The sequence below is a fragment of the Salmo salar genome, chromosome 01, assembly GCF_965601325.2.
Source record: "Salmo salar chromosome 01, fSalSal1, whole genome shotgun sequence".
Classification (NCBI taxonomy): Eukaryota; Metazoa; Chordata; class Actinopteri; order Salmoniformes; family Salmonidae; genus Salmo; species Salmo salar.
Window position 1 is genome coordinate 161716823 of NC_138291.1, and position 27146 is coordinate 161743968.

Below are 27146 nucleotides of genomic sequence, written 5' to 3' on the forward strand. Positions count from 1 at the left end.
TTCCCCTCTGCCTTCCCCCCGGTCCCAGCTCTAACCCTTCGATGTTTGTAAATCTACAAGATGTGGAAAGGTATAAGCAGTGTAGTGATGGAGCTTCCACCACATTCCTTCCACATCTGCAGACATCAAAGGGCCAGGGCCAAGGGGAAAGGGAAGGGAGCAAATTGGTATATTCGATCACTCACTATTTTCCCTCTCTATCCTCCATCCCTTGCTTTCTCTGTCTCTCTATCCCTCTACACAGGGGTGGCCAACACCTGGTACTAATCAGCTGCTCATCATAAGGACCCTGACAAGCTGGGTCAGGTGTAATGGCAGTGCTGGAACTAAAGCCCACTAGCTCTACAGAAAATCTCTGTCCTCCATCTCTCCACCCTGTGCCATCCTCTATCACTGAAACAACTTGACAGAATTACAGAGGATGTCAAATAGACTGTTAAATACACAGAAGTGAATAAGTATTTTTCATACTGTACCATTGTTTACCAATGGCATCATTTAGAATAATGTAAGGGATATTTGTATCCTCAAGATGAACAAACATGAGTTAAAGCTCAGTGTGCTTATTTTAACATGATGAACAGAAGTGTCAGTTCTTTATGTAATGCTATATGTGTATGAAACTCTAATACAGTGAAATAAAGTGAAGGCTAAGATCAAATATAACAGGGGCTGTTGTGTTCTCTAGTATGTTAACTGTGGTTTGATAATTATCTGTTTCGGGGAGGCTACACACAGACAATGCTGGAAAGACAGTTATCTTATATGGCATCCTTTATATCGCACCCCGGAGGACATTGAAAACATTGTGAAATGATTACCGGTAACTTATTTTGTTGGGATTCTGCCTGGGTGCGCTACTGAGTCATTTGAATTTATGCAGCATAAATTGTTTTAGGCGACCCCATCTCTCTCTCTCTCTCTCTCTCTCTCTAACTCCTTGTGTTTTATGATAAGGGGCGGTATCGACTTTGGGGTGTAGGGCATGTGCGCCCCTCCTTTAGCTGGTGACGGATAACAGTAGTGGGTGTGAGGTGGATTTGAACTTCAAGCCGGGGCAGAGTGGAGGAGACTCCTAGCTGATGTCTGAGTAGACTGCGCTCGGAGGAGAGAAGAGAGCTCTGTACAGCTGGAACTAGAACGTATATTAGTCTGGTTCTGGAACTAGAATCCGGGATCTTTGGAAAGTTGATCGAAAACTTACTTGGTGGATAGCTGGACCCAAGGTAGGATATTATCGTTGCTTGATTGAATTGCTTTTCTATGTATGCCTGTTGTCATTTATCATAGGCTAAGTAAGGGTAGTCTTATTATTACTTTTTAATAAACTGCCGTTTTCTCCGTAGCATATGAGCCGATTTGCAGTGGACGTTTTCGTAACAAGGCCTCAGTTGTAGATGATGGTTCACATTGATGTCTGCTTATTGACACTTTTCACGCTTTGCTTGCTGTGATTTATCACCGTCTATACTGTATATCCACGGGCATTCAGAGAGAGAGAGGTGTTTGGGTGATCAGCTTGAGGAATGTTCTCACAATGATCGAGGATCTATAGCCTACAACAGCTCCATTAGCAGATCTCACACCAGGGGTTAGCGCTTTAATGGCCAGGCCATTTACAGTGATCGACAACATATAACATTTTCAGCACAGCTGCTGCTGTAGACGATAGAGAGGCAAGCGAATTTATCATTTCTGTTTCAGGGACGCCTCTGAGTGGCGCGCGTCACAGTTGTCCAATTGCGCGAAGGGACATCTGGAGTAAAATTGTCCCCATTGCCCTCAGCTTCAGTCAGGAGTGTGTGTGTTTAGCCATTTTCCACGGAGCTGCTGGAGAGATGTCCCTGCTTGTCAAAGCTGTTTTGATTGTTCCAATACGACTCAATGCAGTGTCCCAACAAAGTTTTTATTACTTCCATGATCCTACTTAGTGGCTGCAGCTTTTATAGTCATGAGTCTCTTGTCCATTGGTTCCCCTGTTCCAGAACAGTACCACTCTCCATTGTCAGACAATAGGGCTCCTCGCTCTGTGTTTTTGCGTTTTACCTTTCAACACCATAGTGAAGTGAAGTAGGTTGTAGTAAATTTAGCATGTAGACATTTCAACACAAAGGCTAAACAAAAATAATCATGTTAAGTACATAGTCTACTGAAAGGCTGGTAATGGCTCACATCAACACCATTATCCCAGAAACCCTAGACCCACTCCAATTTGCATACCGCCCAAACAGATCCACAGATGATGAAATCTCTATTGCACTCTACACTGCCATTTCCCACCTGGACAAAAGGAACACCTATGTGAGAATGCTATTCATTGACTACAGCTCAGCGTTCAACACCATAGTACCCTCAAAGCTCATCACTAAGCTAAGGAACCTGGGACTAAACACCTCCCTCTGCCACTGGATCCTGGACTTCCTGACGGGCCGCCCCCAGGTGGTGAGGGTAGGTAGCAACACATCTGCCACGCTGATCCACAACACTGTAGCTCCTCATGGGTGCGTGTTCAGTCCCCTTCTGTACTCCCTGTTCACCCACGACTGCATGGCCAGGCACGACTCGAACACCATCATTAAGTTTGCAGACGACACAACAGTGCTAGGCCTAATCACAGACAACGATGAGACAGCCTATAGGGAGGAGGTCAGAGACCTGGCTGTGTGGTGCCAGAATAACAACCTATCCCTCAACGTGATCAAGACAAAGGAGATGATTGTGGACAACAGAAAAAGGAGCACCAAGCACGCCCCCATTCTCATCGACGGGGCTCTAGTGGAGCAGGTTCAAAGCGTCAAGTTCCTTGGTGTCCACATCAACAACAAACTAGAATGGTCCAAACACACCAAGACAGTCGTGAAGAGGGCACGACAAAGCCTATTCCCCCTCAGGAAACTAAAAAGATTTGGCATGGGTCCTGAGATCCTCAAAAGGTTCTACAGCTGCAACATTGAGAGCATCCTGACTGGTTGCATCACTGCCTGGTACGGCAACTGCTCGGCCTCCGACTGCAAGGCACTACAGAGGGGAGTGTGTACGGCCCAGTACATCACTGGGGCTAAGCTGCCTGCCATCCAGGACCTCTACACCAGGCGGTGTCAGAGGAAGGCCCTAAAAATTGTCAAAGCCCCCAGCCACCCCAGTCATAGACTGTTCTCTCTACTACTGCATGGCAAGCGGTACCGGAGTGCCAAGTCTAGGACAAAAAGGCTTCTCAACAGTTTTTACCCCCAAGCCATAAGACTCCTGAACAGGTAACCAAATGGTTACCCAGACTATTTGCACTGTGTGCCCCCCCCCCCCCCCCCCCAACTCCTCTTCTACTCTGCTGCTACTCTCTGTTTATCATATATGCATAGTCACTTTAACTACACATTCATGTACATACTACCTCAATTGGCCCGACCAACCAGTGCTCCCGCACATTGGCTAACCGGACTATCTGCATTGTGTCCCACCACCCACCACCCACCAACCCCTCTTACGCTACTGCTACTCTCTGTTCATCATATATGCATAGTCACTTTAACCATATCTACATGTACATACTACCTCAATCAGCCTGACTAACCAGTGTCTGTATATAGCCTTGCTACTCTTATTTTCAAATGTCTTTTTACTGTTGTTTTATTTCTTTACTTACCTACACACACACACACACACACACACACACACACACACACACACACACACACACACACACACACACACACACACACACACACACACACCTTTTTTATCGCACTATTGTTTAGAGCCTGTAAGTAAGCATTTCACTGTTAGGTCTACACCTGTTTTATTCGGCGCACGTGACAAATAAACTTTGATTTGATTACTTACATCAGCCGACAGTATGTCACTTGCTCAGACTTGATCAGTACTTGTAGTAAAAACGGACTGTGCATAGTTGTTCCAATAGGGCCATGCAAGGTGAGGCCCCTGGAGTGTGTGCATGTGTGCACAGGTAGAGTCACTAGTCTAGGTCCCACTCTGGATTTCCCCCCTCAATCGCTACAGTTTATGTTAAAGTAGGTATATACTGTATGTCATTCATGATCATTTTGATGTGATGAACTCAGTGTTTATTGGTTCCACAGGTTCTATAGAGATGTTACATCTCAGGCACCTGCTCTGGCTGATGTTTCTCTGTTCTGCTTTAGCTGAGAAAGGTGAGTCTTGCTGTGTGTGTGTGTGTGTGTGTGTGTGCGTGTGCGTGTGTGCGTGTGTGTGTTTTTTCACTGACAAACTGGAAACAGGTCATTAGGTTTACACAAAAGCAGAAAGAGACATTCACGCAGCTCCATTCATCTTTCTCAATCCTCAAGACACGCACACACATGCACACAGGATTGGTTAAGTAACTTTCTAAATGTAATCTGTTAGTTACTAGTTAACTGTCCAAAATTGTAATCATTAACGTAACGTTTGTATTACCCAAACTCAGTAACGTAATCTGATTACTTTCTGATTACTTTCCCCTTAAGAGGCATTAGAAGAAGACAGAAATGATCCATCAATCACATTTGGTATCATCCTGGTGGTCTCTGACTTGTGGTCAGACTTGCTCTGGTGGAACAAACTTAGACTTGTGCCTTTTTTCATTGTCATTGAGAAAACGGAAAGGTGTCATAATGTATTTTTTTCGCCAAAAATTCTTTCTGAATTTAAAAGTAATCCAAGAAGTAATCATGTAGTTTTTCAAAAGTATCTGATACTGAGATGTTTTTTTGTTTTTTTGTTTTGGTTATTAAACAACTAATTGACCAACTTTAGTTCGTTTTTTGTGAGTCCAACGCACCGTTTCTCTAGAGAGAAATCAAATAATTCACGAGAGAAATCAAGTCAAGAACTATGTGGGATGCTGGGCTGAAATTGTAGTTTTCATTAAGAAAATATTCAACCTAGTTCTGCGCAGAAACATGGTAATTCGACTGGATGAGAGAGGAATGTACTGAACACCACAACGAGAGGGACCGAGACAGTTCGTGAATGTATGCCTTATTTACTAGTAAAAGGATTTTGTCATACAGCTCTGCAGCATACTTAGGCAGGCTAGCTAAATAGTATGACTAAAGACAGTACAGTGTGGGGAGCACAGAGATAACGTTGTCTGGTTGTCTGGCTGGCTGCTACTGCCTGAACAGAGATGAGATGACTTTAAGGAATTCAAAATGATTAAGTCATGAAATAAAAACGAAGTAATATACACAACTGAAATATTTTATTATTTTATAATAATTTTTTTATTGATGTCTACCTAATGTAGACCTGACAAAGACAATGGAATATGTTTTATATGTTTGCAATTGAAAGTTCACTATTCTTGGCTGTGAAATTTCCATTAAAAAGCTCTAAAATCATTTTAATGTAACTATTTCAGAATACATTTAATGTTGAAGAAAAATAAAAAAGCACTACTGTAATCTGATGACAGTTAGATTTTTGTAATCAGTTTACATGTAATCAATTACTCTCCAACCCTGCACACACACATGCTTCCAATTACTGTACCTACATCTGGGGTTGGATTAATCACACTGTAAGCCATCCGCACCACACACAACCCTCTACTAAACCCATTCACAAACGAAACCCATTCACAAACTAAACCCATTCACAAACTAAACCCATTCACAAACTAAACCCATTCACAAACTAAACCTATTCACAAATTAAACCCATTCACAAACTAAACCTATTCACAAACTAAACCCATTCACAAACTAAACCCATTCACAAACTAAACCTATTCACAAACTAAACCTATTCACAAACTAAACCTATTCACAAACTAAACCCATTCACAAACGAAACCTATTCACAAACTAAACCCATTCACAAACTAAACCCATTCACAAACTAAACCCATTCACAAACTAAACCTATTCACAAACTAAACCCATTCACAAACTAATCCCATTCACAAACCTATCCCATTCACAAACTAAACCCATTCACAAACTAAACCTATTCACAAACTAAACCCATTCACAAACTAAACCTATTCACAAACTAAACCTATTCACAAACTAAACCCATTCACAAACTAAACCTATTCACAAACTAAACCCATTCACAAACTAAAACCATGCTCTGTGTATCTGTCTGCTCTTTGTCATTTAGTGACTTGCAGGCGATCTGTCCTGAATTACACCCATCCACCCTGTGTGCTATCTGACCTGATATAACTGTACATGCTCATTCTGTAGTCATTTGAACTATTAATCCCTGACCTAGAGTCTTACTCTATGACCTTTAACCCCGACCCCTAGCCATGACCCCAAACCTCATATACTTGCTCATCAGTTTTGATAATATAGACACTTGTGTCCTTTACTTGCATGGCTAGATAGTAACTCCCTCTTTCTCTGTTTTTAGATCCATCATGGAGGATGACGGTAGAGAAGGCAGCTCCCGTTAGTGGTTCTCTGGCAGGCAGGGTGGTGCTACCATGCCACTTCTCCATCACCCCCACCACACACACCTCCACACTCACCCCTAGCACCCAGGGCCCAGAGGACCAGCTGAGGATCAAGTGGAGCAAGCTCGAGGGAGATGCGGAGCGTGTGGTGCTGGTGGCCCATGGAGGAGTGATCAAGGTGGGGCAGGAGTACAGGGGAAGGGTGTCTGTGCCCAGCCACCCCCAGGAGGTAGGGGATGCCTCGCTGATCGTTGTCCAACTGAGGGCTAGCGACGCTGGACTCTATCGCTGCGAAGTCATGCATGGGATGGAGGACACCCAGGATAGTGTTCATCTCAATGTCAGTGGTGAGTGGACACACACACGGTAGCAGACACACACAGTAGCACACACTCACACACACATTTCGCCCATTAGAATGTGTAAATAACATAATATATGCCATTTTAGCAGAATCTTTTACCCAAAGCGACTTACAGTTATGCGTGCATACATTTTACGTAGGGGTGGTCCATGCGCTTTTGTCATTAGTTCCATTAGTTGTTGGGTAATATAAATACTGTGAAAGTCTCTAATACTAACTGTTTCCTGTTATTCCCACCCAGACATGCTGGTCCATAGGGAGCCTTTAGTTCGTCTGTAAAGGTGCCACGGTGTGGTCATGTATCAGCCTTATTATGGTGGAATAGTGCAGTTAGCATTCTTGGACAGCAGAGCTGAGCAGCAGGCCAAGTCATCATCGCTAGACTGAGGAAGTAACTGGCAGACAGTGGTGTTGTAGGACTCCAGGAGGAGGACGGTCTTGTACATCTTGAGACCTGGAGACCGGTGTTAGTGACTCAGCTTCATCATTACCTGCTCAGATGGCAGGAGATTCAGACCGGGACTGTGATGTGTGAGGCAGAGCAGATGGCTGGCTGAAACATTTAGCAGGTCTGCATACGTAGATGGAGAAACATTATTGTGTATTCTGCCCAGGGAGTACTGCTATGTTACTCTGGTTGTAACACATTACCTCATGCTGGATCTGATCTGTGCAGACCTACAGGGCTGGTGTAGGTCTTCTGAGGATAAGGTAGAGGTGGTCTGCTCTTTGGTCTCTTCTGGCCAAGGACACTAAGAGAGGGAGAGAGACTGAGACTGAGAGTACTCCTGAGAAATTAACCTAGAAATGTATCCCTCATCTGACAAATTAATCAGTAGTCTACAGTAGCTAGTATCACTATGTTTCACAGCACGGCAGTCAAGTGTCCATTAGCTGTGCCAGAGTAAACAAAACCACAGACTGTCTCCAGGTCTCCCTCTCTGAGTCTTTCTGGGTAGCATGCTGATGTGAGCTGGCTCTACACATGTAGTATTGTTCACTAAACATACAAACCTGTGTTCCAAACATTCTGCTCTGATAGATTTGTCCTATACATTGTGTTATGTAGCTCATTTTGGGGGGTGGTGGGTTACAATGTACTATTGTGTGTGGCATTCAAGCTGGGTGTCTTTCAAAAGGAGAGACCCCCTAAATAGCCCAGATTATCATAGATTCCACATTAGAGATGAACCACAGCCTGTTGATATAGTACAGCCTTTGTGTGTGTAGATACAGCCCCTGTTCAGTCTCTGTTCACTAGGCAACAGACAGAGACTGCTCTATCACACTAACAACTGTCCCTTTACTGCACGTCAATCTACTGGTCAACTCTATAACTGGAGCCAGCTTCCTGGAGGGAAAAATGATCAACTCTTATGAACTTGGAAGACAGGGGTTTGATTCCTCTGCAGAACGATAGTCGTGTTACTTGGTTGTCGCAGTTTCCTCATTTGAATGCACTTTTTGTACAGTAAGTGGATCTGGATAACAGTGGATCCAAAACTACACACACACACGCACACACACACACACACACACACACACACACACACACACACACACCACACACACACACACACACACACACACACACACACACACACACACACACACACACACACACACACAGACTGAACTCCTGTCTCTGTCTCTCCAGGTGTGGTGTTTCACTACAGATCTAGCTCTAGTCGTTACACCTTGTCCTTCCCTGGGGCCATTGACGCGTGTCTCGCTGCCGGGGCCACCATCGCTACAGCCGAACAGCTGACCGTCGCCTTCGAGGACGGACTGGACCAGTGTGACGCCGGATGGATAGCCGACCAGACTGTCAGGTGTGTGTGTTACCTGAGCTCTCAACTGATATACCCATCTCAGGGATACCTCCGTCCTGTCAGAGTTTGTATTGAAGACCACATTTCCCATGCTCCCTCTCTCTTCCCTGTAGATACCCAATCACGAAGCCCCGTCCTGGTTGCATGGGCGATATGAAGCACAGACCTGGGATCAGGACGTATGGGCTCAGAGACCCTAAAGAGACCTATGACGTCTACTGCTATGTAGACAAACTACACGGTGAGGGAGTGTTATTGTTGGTGTTTCTTGATAGTGAGCTAAAGTTATATCAGCGTGTGCCTCTTTGGGTAAAGTGAGTATATGTCTCCCCTGTACTGTAGGTGAGGTGTTCTACGCCCCTGTCAGCTACAAGCTGACCCTTCGCCAGGCCAAGCATGAGTGTGAGAGGCAGGGGGCGGTGCTCGCCTCCCCTGGTAACCTGTTTGCCGCGTGGCGTGGAGGACTGGATCGCTGTGACTACGGCTGGCTGTCAGACGGCAGCGTCCGCTACCCCATCTCCGTCCCCAGGCCCCAGTGTGGAGGAGGGCTGCTGGGGGTCCGGACCCTGTACCGATTCCCTGACCAGTCAGGCTTCCCCAACCCTGTTGACAGACACGGAGCTTTCTGTTTCAAGGGTAAGACTACTGCAATACTATTACCACCACTGTTACTGAAGCTGCTGTCGCTGCTGCTAAGATAATGATGACAATGGCAATTACATTAATGCTGATGAGGATAGGAAGGAAGAGGACGAGGACGAGGATGAGGAGGGAGAAAGTGAAGAGGAGGAGGATAACGAGAAAGAGAGGGAGGAGGAGGAGAAAGGGCGAGAGAGGAGACATACTCTCTTGAGAAAAGACAGAGAGAAAAAGTGAGAGAGTTGCTCCTCTATTGTAGTAACAGACAGGCAGACTTGGCAGGGGAGTATCACCAGGGATATTTATGCAGCTTGAGTTTCTCTCAGGCTCAATGAGTTATGACCCATCCTGTGTGAGGATGAACTCTCACCCTGTTTTCACTTCCTGCTGAGGGTTGTCTAAATGGCCAAGCCTGGGGGGACAGATCACATCTCAGTAGAGAGAGTGAGGAGGGGATGGGGAGAGAGAAAGTGAGATATGAAGGAAATGAGGGAGGAGTAGAATGAGAAAGAGCGAGAGAGACAAAAAGGGGGGAGAGGAGGAGGGCAGTGTCACATGAAAGTCCTTTTACAGCAAAAGACTTAAGAAATATGCATGTAACCCACATTTATTCCTACATCTCCCGTTGATATCAATGCATGATTTATGTAATAGTTAAAGTTACGGGCATGTGTTGTACGTTAGGATCTGGCCCACAAAGTGTTTAAAGCTTTTATTGTGTTATCATGTTGGACATGTCTGTTTACTTTATATCACATCTGGAAAGACAATGGCCCACTCCCTTCCTCTCCCAGACCTACTGTATCACCCAATACTCCCAGCCTTACTGTATCACCCAATACTCCCAGCCTTACTGTATCACCCCATACTCCCAGCCTTACTGTATCACCCCATACTCCCAGCCTTACTGTATCACCCCATACTCCCTGCCTTACTGTATCACCCCATACTCCCAGACCTACTGTATCACCCGATACTCCCAGCCTTACTGTATCACCCCATACTCCCTGCCTTACTGTATCACCCCATATTCCCTGCCTTACTGTATCACCCCATACTCCCTGCCTTACTGTATCACCCCATATTCCCTGCCTTACTGTATCACCCCATATTCCCTGCCTTACTGTATCACCCCATACTCCCTGCCTTACTGTATCACCCCATATTCCCTGCCTTACTGTATCACCCCATATTCCCTGCCTTACTGTATCACCCCATATTCCCTGCATTACTGTATCACCCCATACTCCCTGCCTTACTGTATCACCCCATACTCCCTGCCTTACTGTATCACCCCATATTCCCTGCCTTACTGTATCACCCCATACTCCCTGCCTTACTGTATCACCCCATACTCCCAGACCTACTGTATCACCCCATTCTCCCAGCCTTACTGTATCACCCCATATTCCCTGCCTTACTGTATCACCCCATATTCCCTGCCTTACTGTATCACCCCATACTCCCAGCCTTACTGTATCACCCCATACTCCCAGCCGTACTGTATCACCCCATACTCCCAGCCTTACTGTATCACCCCATACTCCCAGCCGTACTGTATCACCCCATATTCCCTGCCTTACTGTATTACCCCATACTCCCAGACTTACTGTATCACCCCATACTTACTGCAGTCTCTAACCTCTCCATCCTCTCTCTACCTTACTGCAGTCTCCAACCTCTCCATCCTCTCTCTACCTTACTGCAGTCTCTAACCTCTCCATCCTCTCTCTACCTTACTGCAGTCTCTAACCTCTCCATCCTCTCTCTACCTTACTGCAGTCTCTAACCTCTCCATCCTCTCTCTACCTTACTGCAGTCTCTAACCTCTCCATCCTCTCTCTACCTTACTGCAGTCTCTAACCTCTCCATCCTCTCTCTACCTTACTGCAGTCTCTAACCTCTCCATCCTCTCTCTACCTTACTGCAGTCTCTAACCTCTCCATCCTCTCTCTACCTTACTGCAGTCTCTAACCTCTCCATCCTCTCTCTACCTTACTGCAGTCTCTAACCTCTCCATCCTCTCTCTACCTTACTGCAGTCTGCAACATCACCTTCTTCTACTTTCCTTGCTGTTGTCTGCAGTCTCCAACCTCCCATTATTCTGCCTTACTGCAGTCTCCAAGTCTCCAACCTCCCCTTCTTGTCCCTGCTTCCCTGCCATACTGCAGTCTCCAACCTCCCCTACCTCTTCAACCCTCTCCCTACCTTACAGTCTCCAACTCCATGGCTGATTTAGCCCAATGTCTCCAACATGGTCGGTTAAGGCCAGTTCTTTAAGAGTCGGGGCTTAAGACTGGATCCTGGCTCGAAACATGGCTCTGATTTGTTGGGCCACTAGAAAACATTAAAAACTGTAGGTGGGTCGCAGCAGAGACCCAGTTACAGTTAGGAACCCAAGTATATAGTGTGGTGTTGCAAGGTGGATGAGTTATGCAGAGAAATAGGGCTCTGTTTAACTCTATCTCTCTCCTGTTCCTCACATTTGGGGCTGTGTGTTTTTTACGAGGGGAAAACCCAACTCATGCTCTCTAAGACAGAAACAGGACAGGTCCCTAATGCACTACAGCTGTCCCCTTCCCAGAGAGAGAGTGTAACGAGAGAGAAAGCAAAAGAGGAGGGAGAGAGAGATACTGAGTAGGAGAGCGAGCAGGCAAGTCTTACTTGCCCAGGAGTATCATTATCATCATCATGATCATCATCATCATCAGAATAGATTTACGCACTTGCAACCTTCTTTTTCCACCAACAAAATATTATGTTGCAATCTACTGGTTTCTAAAATACCAGAAAATGTAATCCATGCCATAATTCCCATGGAAATCACCTGAAACAGTAAGGTCTCTGACAGAGTGGTAGTGATTTATACAGCTCAGAACCTACAGTATATGTGAGTTGCCTCATGCACAGTGGACGTGACATGGATATAGGGACAGGGGACAGACTGCAGCCCAGCCAACCAGATGGCCTGGCCCAGCCAAACACATGACATCAGACCTGGGCTGGAGCTAAGCAGGAGCTGGTCCCCTCACAGTGTGAGTGAGCAGGCTAACTAACTCCCCTGAGGGTCTCTGCTCAGAGTAATGCCAGCTATAAACGCCCCCAACACTCACACAGAGAGAGAGAAAGAGGGGGGTGGGGGTGTAGAGGAAGATAAAGTGATGGAGAGAGGGAGTGAACGACAGAGAGAGAGAAAGAGAAAAAGAAAGCGAAAGGTTGGGAAAGAGAGAGAGGGAGCGAGAAGGGGTAAGGGGGGGGGGGGGGTCCCAGCTCCTTCATCTATACATGGCCTCAACATTTTGAGAGGAGGTGGGGTGCTGAAATGGAATATATACATTAAACATAATTATGTCATTATCGTGTGTCAATAAGGTTAACATGCATCAGCTGCCCGGTGTGTGTGTGTGTGTGTGTGTGTGTGTGTGTGTGTGTGTGTGTGTGTGTGTGTGTGTGTGTGTGTGTGTGTGTGTGTGTGTGTGTGTGTGTGTGTGTGTGTGTGTGTGTGTGTGTGTGTGTGTGTGTGTGTGTGTGCGTGTGTGCGTGTGTAAAGATTTACTAGAGGTCCACAGATGTTGTTGGATGCCAAACTCATATTTCTCTGTGGTTTACACAGACAGCCTGTGGGTGAATTATATGGGCAGACAATGTAAAGACTTTGGGTAAGGCTAGAAAAGAGAGAGTGCTAACATGTTGGCTTAAGATGTGTTCCAGTGTTGAAACATAGCAGGTTATGTGAAGCCAAAAGGGTGTGTGTGTGTGTGTGTGTGTGTGTGTGTGTGTGTGTGTGTGTGTGTGTGTGTGTGTGTGTGTGTGTGTGTGTGTGTGTGTGTGTGTGTGTGTGTGTGTGCTTATGCCAAAGAATCTCCCAAGGGAAAAAGGAGGTTGGAGGTGTACAGTTGTAAAACAGCACATTTGAACACAGTTCAGACACCATGCTGTCTAAAAATACAGACCTCCTGGCAGTTAGAGAGAGGATTATTATCCTGACAGACTGACACCACTGGCACTGACACTTCCACTGGTTTATTCTTGACGGCTGACGTCTCTCTTTAAAAATAAAACTCTCTGAGTTGGATTGCCTTTTACAGCCTGTTGCTGTGAGCTGACACCGTTCTGATTCTCACAACACCATGTTTAGCATTCTCTGTTAACGTTCAGATTCTTCTTCCTTTCTGATTTACTATGGCACAGCATCGAACATCTGACCCCATCTGACCCTCATCTGACCCCCATCTAACCCTCATCTGACCTCCATGGTTCATCTGGTTATCTGACCCCATCTAACCCTCATCTGACCTCCATGGTTCATCTGGTTATCTGACCCCCATCTAACCCTCATCTGACCTCCATGGTTCATCTGGTTATCTGACCCCATCTAACCCTCATCTGACCTCCATGGTTCATCTGGTTATCTGACCCTCATCTAAACCTCATCTGACCTCCATGGTTCATCTGGTTATCTGACCCCCATCTAACCCTCATCTGACCTAGATGGTTCATCTGGTTATCTGACCCCCATCTAACCCTCATCTGACCTCCATGGTTCATCTGGTTATCTGACCCCCATCTAACCCTCATCTGACCCCCATGGTTCATCTGGTTATCTGACCCCCATCTAACCCTCATCTGACCTCCATGGTTCATCTGGTTATCTGACCCCCATCTAACCCTCATCTGACCCCCATGGTTCATCTGGTTATCTGACCCCCATCTAACCCTCATCTAACCCCCATGGTTCATCTGGAACATTACTGTATCTTGACTGTTATCTCAGGTGGGGGTATATTTTCCTGTTAAAGGTGTTGTGACCACAGCTAAGCATCTCCCGTCTCTCTGTCTCTGCAGGGAAGGAACCAGAGATCACCACTCCTGGACCTGTGACGACCACAGACGCTCGCAGGACAGACACAGCTACAGACAATCCTGATGCCATCTACCACACAGGCAGAACTGACCACACAGTTACAGACAGAACTCACACAGGCAGAACTGACCACACAGTTACAGACAGAACTCACACAGGCAGAACTGACCACACAGTTACAGACAGAACTCACACAGCCAGAACTGACCACACAGTTACAGACAGAACTCACACAGCCAGAACTGACCACACAGTTACAGACAGAACTCACACAGCCAGAATTGACCACACAGTTACAGACAGAACTCACACAGCCAGAACTGACCACACAGTTACAGACAGAACTCACACAGCCAGAACTGACCACACAGTTACAGACAGAACTCACCCCACAGACAGACCACACCAGACTACTGCAGACCAAGACAGAAGTCAGCATGCAGGTGGACCACATGAGACAGCTTATACAGGCACAGACAGACATTACACAGCTACTGACAGAACACACACCACCAAACACAAACATTACACCACTGACTACACGACAATAGACAAAGACAGAACGACAGAAGACAGAACGACAGAAGACAGAACGACAGAAGACAGAACGACAGAAGACAGAACTACAGAAGACAGAACTACAGAAGACAGAACTACAGAAGACAGAACTACAGGCAGAAAGCCAGACTCCTCTGTTGGTACCACTCTGTTCCCTGAGAATGACGTGGATGACTTTGGCCCAGACCTAACCAAGGTAGAGTCAGTCCCAAGCAGGGGTGATACCCTGTTCCCTATGCAGCTGCCCCCTCTCCCCACCACCCGCTCCCAGCCCATCCACCCCCACCTCGACATCAACCAGGGGGGAGACCGGGTGGGAGAGGGAGAGACTCAGATAGGCTCAGGCAGAGGGGAGAGCAGTGGGAGTGGGGAGGGGAGCAGTAGTGATGGGGGAAGTGAGGGGGAGGACAAGGTAGTAGTGATTCCTACACAGGGCTTCATGGCCGGGACAGGGATGGGATCAGACCCTTCACGCCCAGGACAACCAGGTTACCCAGGACGTCCAGGGTTGGTCACACCAGAGCAGGGCCAACCAGGCTGGGACGGAGTGACAGGACAGAAGCCTGCTGTGGTCTACAAGGAGGAGGAGGGCCAGAGCTCTAGAACAACAGCCCATAGCATACCAGGAGCCACGGAATCATACAGCGTGGACCAATCGGTGGCGATCCCTCATGAGGCATCTCCCACCAAACCACCCTTCCACCTCATCATCGTCAACGTGCATGACAAGAACCAAACAGGTGAGAGTTTACTGTTGACTCTAGTGACATGATGTGGAGATAAACACAATATTGTTTAATGTACTTCACAACCAACCTAACTCTTATCTTAGGACTGCTAAGTCAGAATGTATGTAGATGCACTGTAACACCTGTGTTTAGAGGGATTTTCCTCATATTGTATCACTAAACTATGCAGTGTCTCAGCCCTCTTGTTGTGAAGTGACTTTAATAACTTCTGTTGTGTACTCTAATATTCTGAGTCTCTGTGGGTGACCGTGTGCTGAAGGACTCTGTACTCGCTGTACCCACAGTGGCCTGCTTCTATTGATGCTCTGTAGGCAGACAGAATAGAGAGAGAGAGAGATTGCATGGAAAGAGAGTATACAGGACACACTGTTAACGAATGTGTGCGGAATGGACAGGAAGGAGACAGTGACCACTCTTAAAGCAGGCTACTGCTGGACAACTGTGACCTAAACTGACCTGATACATCTCCATAATATATTCATATCTCCAGATTACCATCCAAGAAACATTTACGAGGGGTCTCTGAGATCTGTCATGTCAGGAAGCCTTGGCTGCTGTAGGACTTCAGGATCTGTGGCAGCATTTTTACATTCAGGGCTGACCTCATTTAGCTGCGTGTGTGCGTGCGTGCTTGCAGTCAGGCCTTGGGGAAATGTGTGGCTTGACGAGTTTGAGCTCTGGATGCTTTCTAGGTGTTTTAGGTCTTGTTTTAATAGAGAAGTTGTATCATTATCACCCCTGTCCATTTACAAGCAACACCAGTTTACATGCAACACATCACATTCTGCACAAACAGAATCTGTTGGTCTTAGCTTGGTCCTCCAGAGAGAGCGAAAAAGAGAGAAAGACACGCATGCATGCACACACACACACACACACACACACACACACACACACACACACACACTACAAGTAAGTATTTAGTTGGATGGTGTATACCATGTGTATCATGGACATTACGACCAATAAAACTTAAAGAAACTTAAACAAATGGCAGAGCCTCTTTTAGATCAATCAGTGATGTAATCATTGTCAACTAATTACTCCCTCCTTCTCCAACCGTCATCCCCCCTAACTCCCCCATCCCCGTGCCTCTCCCCCTTTCCCCTTTGATGTGCGTGAGTCGACCCTGCTCCCCTACCCCATCCAAGGTAGAACATTTATGAATGGCTATTGTTTATTATTAAAGGGCATATTGTATATTGGATCCAGTAAGTTAGGTAACATTTCACCCAGTAACTCAATAAGAGCTCACTTCTTAAGTGGGTTATAGTCCTACTGTTTCTACCTTAGAGGAAATTGAAATATATAGTATTATGGTTCACACTTCCTATTTCACATATAGTAGATCTTTTTGATTCAGGGTCACAATTGGACACCTCTTTAGGTTGGGAGTGGGTTTTATTAAGATGGGTAAGTCTGACGCACACACACACACATTTAAGTAATTTATTAGACGCTCTTATCCAGAGGGTCTTACAGGAGCTCAAGGGCATGTCGACAGATTTTTCACCCAGTCAGCTCAGGGATTTGAACCAGTGACCTTTAGTTTACTGGCCCAACGCTCTTAACCGCTAGGCCGGATACACACACACACACACACACACACACACACACACACACACACACACACACACACACACACACACACACACACACACACACACACACACACACACACACACACACACACACACACACACACACACACACACACACACACACACACACACACACACACACACACACACACACACACACACACACACACACACACACACACACACACACACACACACACACACACACACACACACACACACACACACACACACACACACACACACACACACACACACACACACACACACACACACACACACACACACACACACACACACACACACACACACACACACACACACACACACACACACACACACACACACACACACACACACACACACACACACACACACACACACACACACACACACACACACACACACACACACACACACACACACACACACACACACACACACACACACACACACACACACACACACACACACACACACACACACACACACACACACACACACACACACACACACACACACACACACACACACACACACACACACACACACACACACACACACACACACACACACACACACACACCACACACACACACACACACACACACACACACACACACACACACACACACACACACACACACACACACACACACACACACACACACACACACACACACACACACACACACACACACACACACACACACACACACACACACACACACACACACACACACACACACACACACACACACACACACACACACACACACACACACACACACACACACACACACACACACACACACACACACACACACACACACACACACACACACACACACACACACACACACACACACACACACACACACACACACAGATTAAATGATTTATTTATACCATCTCGTCACGTTTTTTTATTTGTCCCCAGAGATATAACTAACCTCAGGTTTAGTGCTGCCTGTCCATATGTGCTTCCCCCTTGCACCCGTTCCCACGATATATGTTCCATGTGTACCATAAAGATCTAATGAAGACACACAAACCTGCCTTGTTCCAGTAATACGTCTGGCTCGGATCGACCCAGTCGTAGCCAACACACAGCAGACACTATTCACTCTTTGTGGATGGTATTGCAGTGCTGAAACAATGATCATTTATCAGCAATGTGCATGAGGAATTCCCCATGGTGTTTCTGGTAGACCTTAATCCGCAGGATCTGCAGGTCCTGATGCGTGCGCACACACACACACACACACACACACACACACACACACACACACACACACACACACCCTTATTTGGATCCACAATGTAGATTTCAAGAGATATCCAAACCTCTCAAAGGTCCCTGTATACATGGACACTGACAGCTAAAGAAACCTCCTTCTTCTCCAAACAGCTAGGCTGCCCCTAACAGCTGAAACAGAGCAGTACCTAGCCAACTGCTTTGCTTTGGTCTGGAGGCCACGTACTGCAAGCCTATGAATCTGGCTGAGACTGCCAAATATAAGTATCACAGTATATCAGAGGCTGTCCAAGCGTGCTACGAGGGGCTAGTATTTTATGTAGCAGTCAAATGAGCAACTTCTGGAATCAGACCCCCCCCCCCCATGCAAGAAAGCACATCAACATTGTGGAAAATGTCACAAGGGAGAATTTTTCTTGTTTTACTATCCTTGTGGGTCCCCACTAGGATAGAACCAACCCACACACACACTCTCTGACTACTCCCTGTCTTGCTTCTGTGTTTCCAGTGGACCACATCCTGCAGATCCTTGGCCAGCCTCTAGGGGGTAATGGAGATTTCCAGTCCCCGCTCATCCCAGCCTTCCCATTCATCCAGACTGAGGCCATCCAGGGCAGCGAGGACTCTGACAGTATCCATCCCATCACTCTCCCCCCAACGCTAAGCTTCATCAACGGGAAACACCAGGTCAGATTTACTGTGCTTGACTAGATTTGTGAGATATATTCAGCCTCTCTTTCAAGGACAATGGAAGTAGAAAAGCATTATCAGGATGGGTTGCATAAAGTGACACAACAGGAACATGAAAATGAATTCATTCATTTAGGTGACTCTGGAGCCAGAGCTGCCAGGGAAGGAGCAGGAGGCGAGAGGAGACCAGTTTGAGACGGCCACACCAGTCCACAGTGAACTGGGAGAAGAGATGGATCATGATGAGGAGGAGAAGAGCCTCACTCCCTTTGACTATGGAGTCATTCATACTGGAGAGACCAGAGAGTCCACAACTACAGACAGAGACACAGACAGAGACACAGACAGAGACACAGACAGAGACACAGACAGAGACACAGCCAGAGACACAACTACAGACAGAGACACAACTACAGACAGAGACACAGACAGAGACACAACTACAGACAGAGACACAGACAGAGACACAGCCAGAGACACAACTACAGACAGAGACACAACTACAGACAGAGACACAGACAGAGACACAACTACAGACAGAGACACAGACAGAGACACAGCCAGAGACACAACTACAGACAGAGACACAGACAGAGACACAGCCAGAGACACAGCCAGAGACACAGACAGAGACACAGACAGAGACACAGACAGAGACACAGCCAGAGACACAACTACAGACAGAGACACAGCCAGAGACACAGCCAGAGACACAGCCAGAGACACAGCCAGAGACACAACTACAGACAGAGACACAGACAGAGACACAGACAGAGACACAGCCAGAGACACAACTACAGACAGAGACACAGACAGAGACACAGACAGAGACACAGACAGAGACACAGACAGAGACACAGCCAGAGACACAGCCAGAGACACAGCCAGAGACACAGACAGAGACACAGCCAGAGACACAGCCAGAGACACAGCCAGAGACACAGCCAGAGACATAGCCAGAGACACAACTACAGACAGAGACACTACTACAGACAGAGACACAACTACAAACAGAGACACAGACAGAGACAGAGACACAGACAGAGAAACAGACATATACGGAGACACAGACAGACACACAACTTCAGTCACAGACAGATATACAAACAGAGAGAGGACACAGACAGGAGGAAAGACAGAGAGCTCCAAAGAAACAACCCCTTCTTCCCTACACACATCCCCAGTCTCTTCCCCAGTCTCTTCCCCAGTCTCTTCCCCAGTCTCTTCCCCAGTCTCTTCCCCAGTCTCTTCCCCAGTCTCTTCCTCAGTCTCTTCCCCAGTCTCTTCCCCAGTCTCTTCCCCAGTCTCTTCCCCAGTCTCTTCCCCAGGCTCTTCCCCAGGCTCTTCCCCAGTCTCTTCCCCAGTCTCTTCCCCAGTCCCAGTCTCTTCCCCAGTCTCTTCCCCAGGCTCTTCCCCAGTCTCTTCCCCAGTCCCAGTCTCTTCCCCAGTCTCTTCCCCAGGCTCTTCCCCAGTCTCTTCCCCAGTCCCAGTCTCTTCCCCAGTCTCTTCCCCAGGCTCTTCCCCAGTCTCTTCCCCAGTCCCAGGCTCTTCCCCAGTCTCTTCCCCAGTCTCAGCCTCATCCCCTGGTTCCCCCGATACTTCCCCAGATGGCATCTCCCCCTATGAGGACATGGAGGGGTCGGGTGGCCATACCCAGGAGGGCTCAACAGATGATACCCGGCCCACCCCAGCCTTAGATAGCCAACCAGGTGTGGTCACGGACGAGACAGAGATTGGAGGGGCGGAGAGCGTCACACACACCCCATCTCACACACACTACACTTACACCAAAGACACACAAACTCCCTCTCAGACCGAGGTAGGAGACTTTGAGGGGTCTACGTCGACAGAAGAGGAAGGCTCGGCCCAGGAGGTGTACCCACCTGAAGACCCCAGAATCACCAGCCCTGGCAGCCCTGGAGCCATTGAGGCTCCCCTGGTGGGGCCTGGGGTGGAGGGACAGGTGACAGTTACACCCGAACCGGGAGCCAGACCGGGAGCCAGACCAGGAGCCAGACCAGGAGCCAGACCAGCCCAGGCAGGAGGGACTGTAGGAGACCACACTGCACATCACATAGACTCTTCTACACAGCACACAGACTACCCCCTCCAGCCTACCATGCAGGATAAAGACCTCTGGACTCATACTGAGGATCAGACCAGATACCCACCTACACATGGGAAGGACCAAACCACCCAGCATGCCTCACACCATAGGGATCACTCCACATACACTAAGGATCATACCAAATACCCCACTACACAAACCACCCAGCATCCAACACACGATGGAGATCACTCCACACACACTAAAGAGCAAACCAAACAACCTTCTCACCCTAGATTCCCCACCACCCACCACCAGGAGCAAACCAGCCTCTCTACCACAGATCAGAAGACCACACAGCACCTGAACCTGACATACACACACCCTGCTCACCCCTCCACCTCCCACCTCCCACCCACCCTCCTCCACTCCACCTTCTGCACATCCCTCCACTCCACCTCCCACCCACTCCTCCACTCCACCTTCTGCACATCCCTCCACTCCACCTCCCACCCACTCCTCCACTGCACCTTCTGCACATCCCTCCACTCTACCTCCCACCCACTCCTCCACTCCACCTTCTGCACATCCCTCCACTCTACCTCCCACCCACTTCTCCACTCCACCTTCTGCACATCCCTCCACTCTACCTCCCACCCACTCCTCCACTCCACCTCCTGCACACCCCTCCACTTCATTTCCCACCCACCCCTCCACTCCACCTCCTGCCCGGCCCTCCCGCCCCATCCCTGACTGGGCCCTGACCACCCAGACCCTCCTGCCTGACGGGGAGGAGTTTGTGGATTATGACCGTGTGAATGGTTCTCCTCTGCTGGAGGCCAGTCCCCCTGTTCCTGAGGAACCCCAGTCCACCTATCATCCTGAAACAGGAACTGACTACTACATCGAGGCCCAGACCGTCGATGTCAGACGTAGGTGTAAATCTCAGAGCCTATTCAATGTTTAATGATGGGTGTATGACGTCATCATGGCCATTGGTTGTTGTTGAACGTTGATGATAATAATGTTATTAATGAGTGCCAGTCCAACCATCATCAATGTTATTGATGATGATAATAATGTTATTAATGATGATAATAATGTTATTGATGATGATAATAATGTTATTGATGATGATAATAATGTTATTAATGATGATAATAATGTTATTAATGATGATAATAATGTTATTGATGATAATAATTATGTTATTGATGATGATAATAATGTTATTAATGATGATAATAATGTTATTGATGATGATAATACTGTTATTGATGATGATAATAATGTTATTAATGATGATAATAATGTTATTGATGATAATAATAATGTTATTGATGATGATAATAATGTTATTAATGATGATAATAATGTTATTAATGATGATAATAATGTTATTGATGATGATAATAATGTTATTAATGATGATAATAATGTTATTGATGATGATAATAATGTTATTAATGATGATAATAGTGTTATTGATGATGATAATACTGTTATTGATGATGATAATAATGTTATTAATGATGATAATGTTATTGATCATAATAATAATGTTATTGATGATGATAACAATGTTATTGATGGTGATAATAATGTTCTTGATGATGATGATGACAATGTTATTGATGATGATAATAATGTTATTGATGATGATAATAATGTTATTGATGATGATAATAATGTTATTGATGATTATAATAATGTTCTTGATGATAATAATAATGTTATTGATGATGATGATGATGATGATGATGATGATGATGATAATAATGTTCTTAATGACAATGATGCTGATGATGCTGATGATGATGACAATGATAGCGATGCCGATGTTAACTTTGCGATGATGCTAATGATAACTACTGTGATGATGAGGATGATAATTATGATGATATGTGTGTGTCTGTCTCAGCTTTGCAGCAGTGCACGGTGAATGTGTGTCTGAACAAAGCATCTTGCTACCAGAGAGGCAACGCCAGCATCTGTGTATGTGCACCTGGATACACCGGACAGCGCTGCGAGACAGGTACACACACACACACACACACACACACACACACACACACACACACACACACACACACACAGTTATATTATATTCTATGTCATTTGTGTAGATGTTGATGAGTGCCAGTCCAACCCGTGTGCTAATGGAGCCACCTGTATGGACGGAGTCAACTCCTTCAGCTGTGTGTGTCTGCCCAGCTACGCAGGACAGCTCTGTGAACAAGGTAACACACACACCAGTGCAGCTGCTTTAATACCCTCATCAAAGCTTTTACAAAAAAGAGTCAGCCTTTCAAGACAACTCACAGTTCTGTCCAAAAGTGGTAAATGATTCTAGTGGAACTGCCAGCTCTTGGTCGTATTTAGTCAGTAAACAGACTCCATTCTCTGGATCAGGCTGAGAACACCATTGTCCAAGGTTGACTACGGCTGTGTATAGGTTGCATCACACACACACACACACGCACACACAGTGAGTCATGTCTGTGCTCCCTGGATATCCCGTAACGCTGGGCGTTGGCTGCACACTAGATTAGTTCCAGCTTCATCCCCAGTACTGCTGCTTTTACTCAGCAACTATACTGTACATACATGCATGCTTACATGCATACACCAAATAACATGTGCATTCACCTCGTACTGTATCTGTAACAGTACATACACACATGTCATGCTAAACAAACACACTGACAGCCACACCTGGAGAGCCACAGCTGTGTTCTGATGCTAGTGGGCCAGAGGAGAGAGAGCAAGGACAGAATCAGTCCATTATTTTATTAGAAAGATGTTGCAGCTGTAGGGAACTGGATCAATACAGGCTGTACTAACCACTGGCATGGACCAAATCAACTCTTTATCCAATACAGAGCTGCTCGTTGACAAGTTGGTGTATGTTTGTGTTTGTGTGTGTGAGTATGTGTGTATGTAAGCATGTGTGTGTGTGAGCGTGTGTATGTAAGCGTCTGTGTGTGGGTGTGTGTGTGTGTGTGTGTGTGTGTGTGTGTGTGTGTGTGTGTGTGTGTGTGTGTGTGTGTGTGTGTGTGTGTGTGTGTGTGTGTGTGTGTGTGTGTGAGAGCCTGTATGTGTGTGTGTGTGTAGCCAGTGACGGGGGTATGATAAGCTAATAAAGGTGATTTGAAGCTCGCTGATGATAGACGCACCCTGAGGCCTTGATTAAAAGTAATTTCATTGTCAATTGCACTCAAGGTCCAACTGAAACTTCCTCCTTTAACCCATCCCCTCTGAATCTGAGAGGGCGTTACCTGCCTTGCTCACGGGCAGAAAGACAGATTTTTCACCTTGTTGGCTCAGGGATTCAAATGGTCAACCTTTCAGTTACTGGCCCAGTGCTCTAACCGCTAGGCCACCTGCTGGCCCATAACCCCCCACTTGACACACACCACAGACATGCTCAGTCAACCAGTCTTGCTATAACCCTTTATAATGTTTGCATGTTTCTCTAGACATTATAAATGATGACGTAACAAACACCTGCCTGTTCAGCCTGTACGATATGAATAACACTGGTCATCCCCTAGCAACGAACTTAGCAACAAGACCCACGGGAAACAAGCAAAACAGACCCATTCTACAGTAGAACACTCAGAATAAACTTCTAGAAAAATGGAACTAGTCTAAACAACTATTCAGAATTCTAATTCTATGACAACAGCTCATCCAAGCCAGCAGCATGCTGGATCATGGTTATCTGACATAGCATTGTGGACCCACTAACATACACAAATCTTGCACAGTCCCAAAACTACAAAGAGGGTTCAGTATGGAGCCACAGTCCCTTAATGCAGTAGCATGCTCTTCTATTCTCGACTTACACAGGTGGATCAATGTGGGTGAATGTATGAGAGCGAGCAAGCTTGTGTGTGTGCGTGTGTATGTGTTTGGCCTAGAGAACAGGGGAACTTGTGAGGGTTTCCAAAATGGATAATGAGCTCCAACTGTGAGTCTGTGAGCTCATTCAGTCAGGGACCTTTCTAAACCAGCTGGAGCTCTTTCACAGTCCACCATTTGTTTTAGTTTCTCTCTCTAACTCTCTCACTCGGTTTCAATCTCTTTCGCTCTCTGTTTCTCTCTCTTCTCCCCTAATTTTGTGCAATTTGTTTCATCTCTGTGGATATTGTTAGCCATTGATTCCTCTGTTAATCGTTCCTCTCTCTCCCCCAGACACGGAGGTGTGTGAGTATGGCTGGCAGAAGTTCGAGAGCCATTGTTATAAGTACGTCACCCACCGTCGGACATGGGATGCTGCCGAGAGAGAGTGTCGTGTCCAAGGAGCCCACCTAGCCAGTGTCCTGTCACAGGAGGAGCAGCTGTATGTCAACCGTAAGTCCCGCCTCCCTTAGGTTGTCATTAGTCACAGGTAACAGGTTAGGGTGAGAGGTCAGAGGGTAGAGAGTATGGAGCGTAGAGATATTGTGTGTCATATGTAGCACTCAGGACTCCATAATGAAACTGTTTTGATGAGTCTGCACAACAAACTGTAAAAAACAGTTTTCCTGACTAGTTTATTGGGGACAGTTCACAGTAGGGGGGACTCACGTCATACCCTAGGGCTGCTTACCTACTGTACAGTAAGTACCCCTTCTGATTTGGTCTGTATCATTCATACACACACAGCAAACTACCCACTGGGCACAAACGTCAGCACAACGTCTAGTTTTGATTTACATTTGGTTGAGTTGTCAGCTAACGTGAATTCAGCGTAAAATCAACACATTTCACCATGTCATTGGATTTAAAAGTTGGGTGACAAAAATATCCAATCAGCTTTCCACATTGATTCAACGTCATCACATAGAATCTTTGGTTGAAATGATGTGTAGACAATGTTGATTCAACCAGAAAGGGGGAAAGAGGGAGAGATCGGCAGTGTTTTGGGGCTTAGAAAGCAGCCTTTGGGAACAGGAAGCTGGTGATTCATACATCGTAAAATGTATTTGTGATTTGTTGTTGTAGAGTTAGACAGATTCAGTCCTGTTGTTTCTCACCCCCAGGTCTGGGCCATGACTACCAGTGGATCGGTCTGAACGACAAGATGTTTGAGAGAGACTTCCGCTGGACAGACGGCAGCATCATGGTAAAACAGGAGAAAATCCCCTGATAAGATTCACTACATGGTCAAAAGTATGTGGACACCCCTTCAGATGAGTGGATTCGGCTATATCAGCCACACCCGTTGCTGACAAGTGAATAACATCCAGCACACAGCCATGCAATCTCCATAGACAAACATTGGCAGTAGAATAGCCTGTACTGCAGAGCTCAGTAACTTTCAGCGTGGCACCGTCATAGGATGCCACCTTTCCAACAAGTCAGTTCGTCAAATTTCTGCCCTGCTAGAGCTGCTCCGGACAACTGTAAGTGCTGTTAATGTGAAGTGGAAACGTCGCAAAGTGGTAGGCCACACAAGCTCACAGAGCGGGACCGCCGAGTGTTGAAATGCGTAGCGTGTAAAAATCGTCTGTCCTTGGTTGCAACACTCTCTACCGAGTTCCAAACTGCCTTTGGAAGCGACGTCATCACAATAACTGTTTGTTGGGAGCTTCATGAAATGGGTTTCCATGGCCGAGCAGCCACACACAAGCCTAAGATCACCATGCGCAATGCCAAGCGTTGGCTGGAGTTATGTAAAGGTCGCCGCCGCCATTGGACTCTGGAGCAGTGGAATCACGCTTCACCATCTGGCAGTCCAACGGACGAATCTGGGTTTGGCGGATGCCAGGAGAAAGTTACCTGCCCGAATACAAAGTGCCAACTGTAAAGTTTGGTGGTTGGAGGAATAATGGTCTGGGGCTGTTTTTCGTGGTTCGGGCTAGGCCCCTCATTGTTCAGGCCAGGTGCTTCCAACTTTGTAGCAACAGTTAGTGGAAGACCTTGACTGGCCTGCACAGAGCTCTGACCTCAACACTATCGAACACCTTTGGGATGAATTGGAACGCTGACTGCCTAATCGCCCAATATCAGTGCCCGACCTCATTAATTCTCTTGTGGCTGAATGGAAGGAAGTACCCGCAGCAATATTCCAACATCTAGTGGAAAGCCTTCCCAGAAGAGTGGAGGCTGTTATAGCAGCAAAGGGGGGACCAACTC

At 46.6% G+C, this 27146-nt stretch overlaps 1 protein-coding gene across 1 annotated transcript in view; it reads left to right on the top strand.

The window, feature by feature from the left end:
* Positions 1-1018: 1018 nt before the first annotated feature.
* The window catches only part of LOC106568264 (uncharacterized), a 31521-nt gene continuing 5393 nt past the window's right edge, over positions 1019-27146 (top strand). Inside the window, 14 exon segments of the mRNA XM_082955656.1 lie at positions 1019-1226; positions 4098-4169; positions 6379-6768; positions 8443-8617; positions 8731-8858; positions 8960-9253; positions 14102-15418; positions 18795-18973; positions 19113-21428; positions 21430-21955; positions 22945-23058; positions 23150-23263; positions 25221-25379; positions 26051-26133. Of these exon segments, the coding sequence (XP_082811782.1) occupies positions 4109-4169; positions 6379-6768; positions 8443-8617; positions 8731-8858; positions 8960-9253; positions 14102-15418; positions 18795-18973; positions 19113-21428; positions 21430-21955; positions 22945-23058; positions 23150-23263; positions 25221-25379; positions 26051-26133 (5856 nt within the window). The 5' untranslated portion in view covers positions 1019-1226; positions 4098-4108.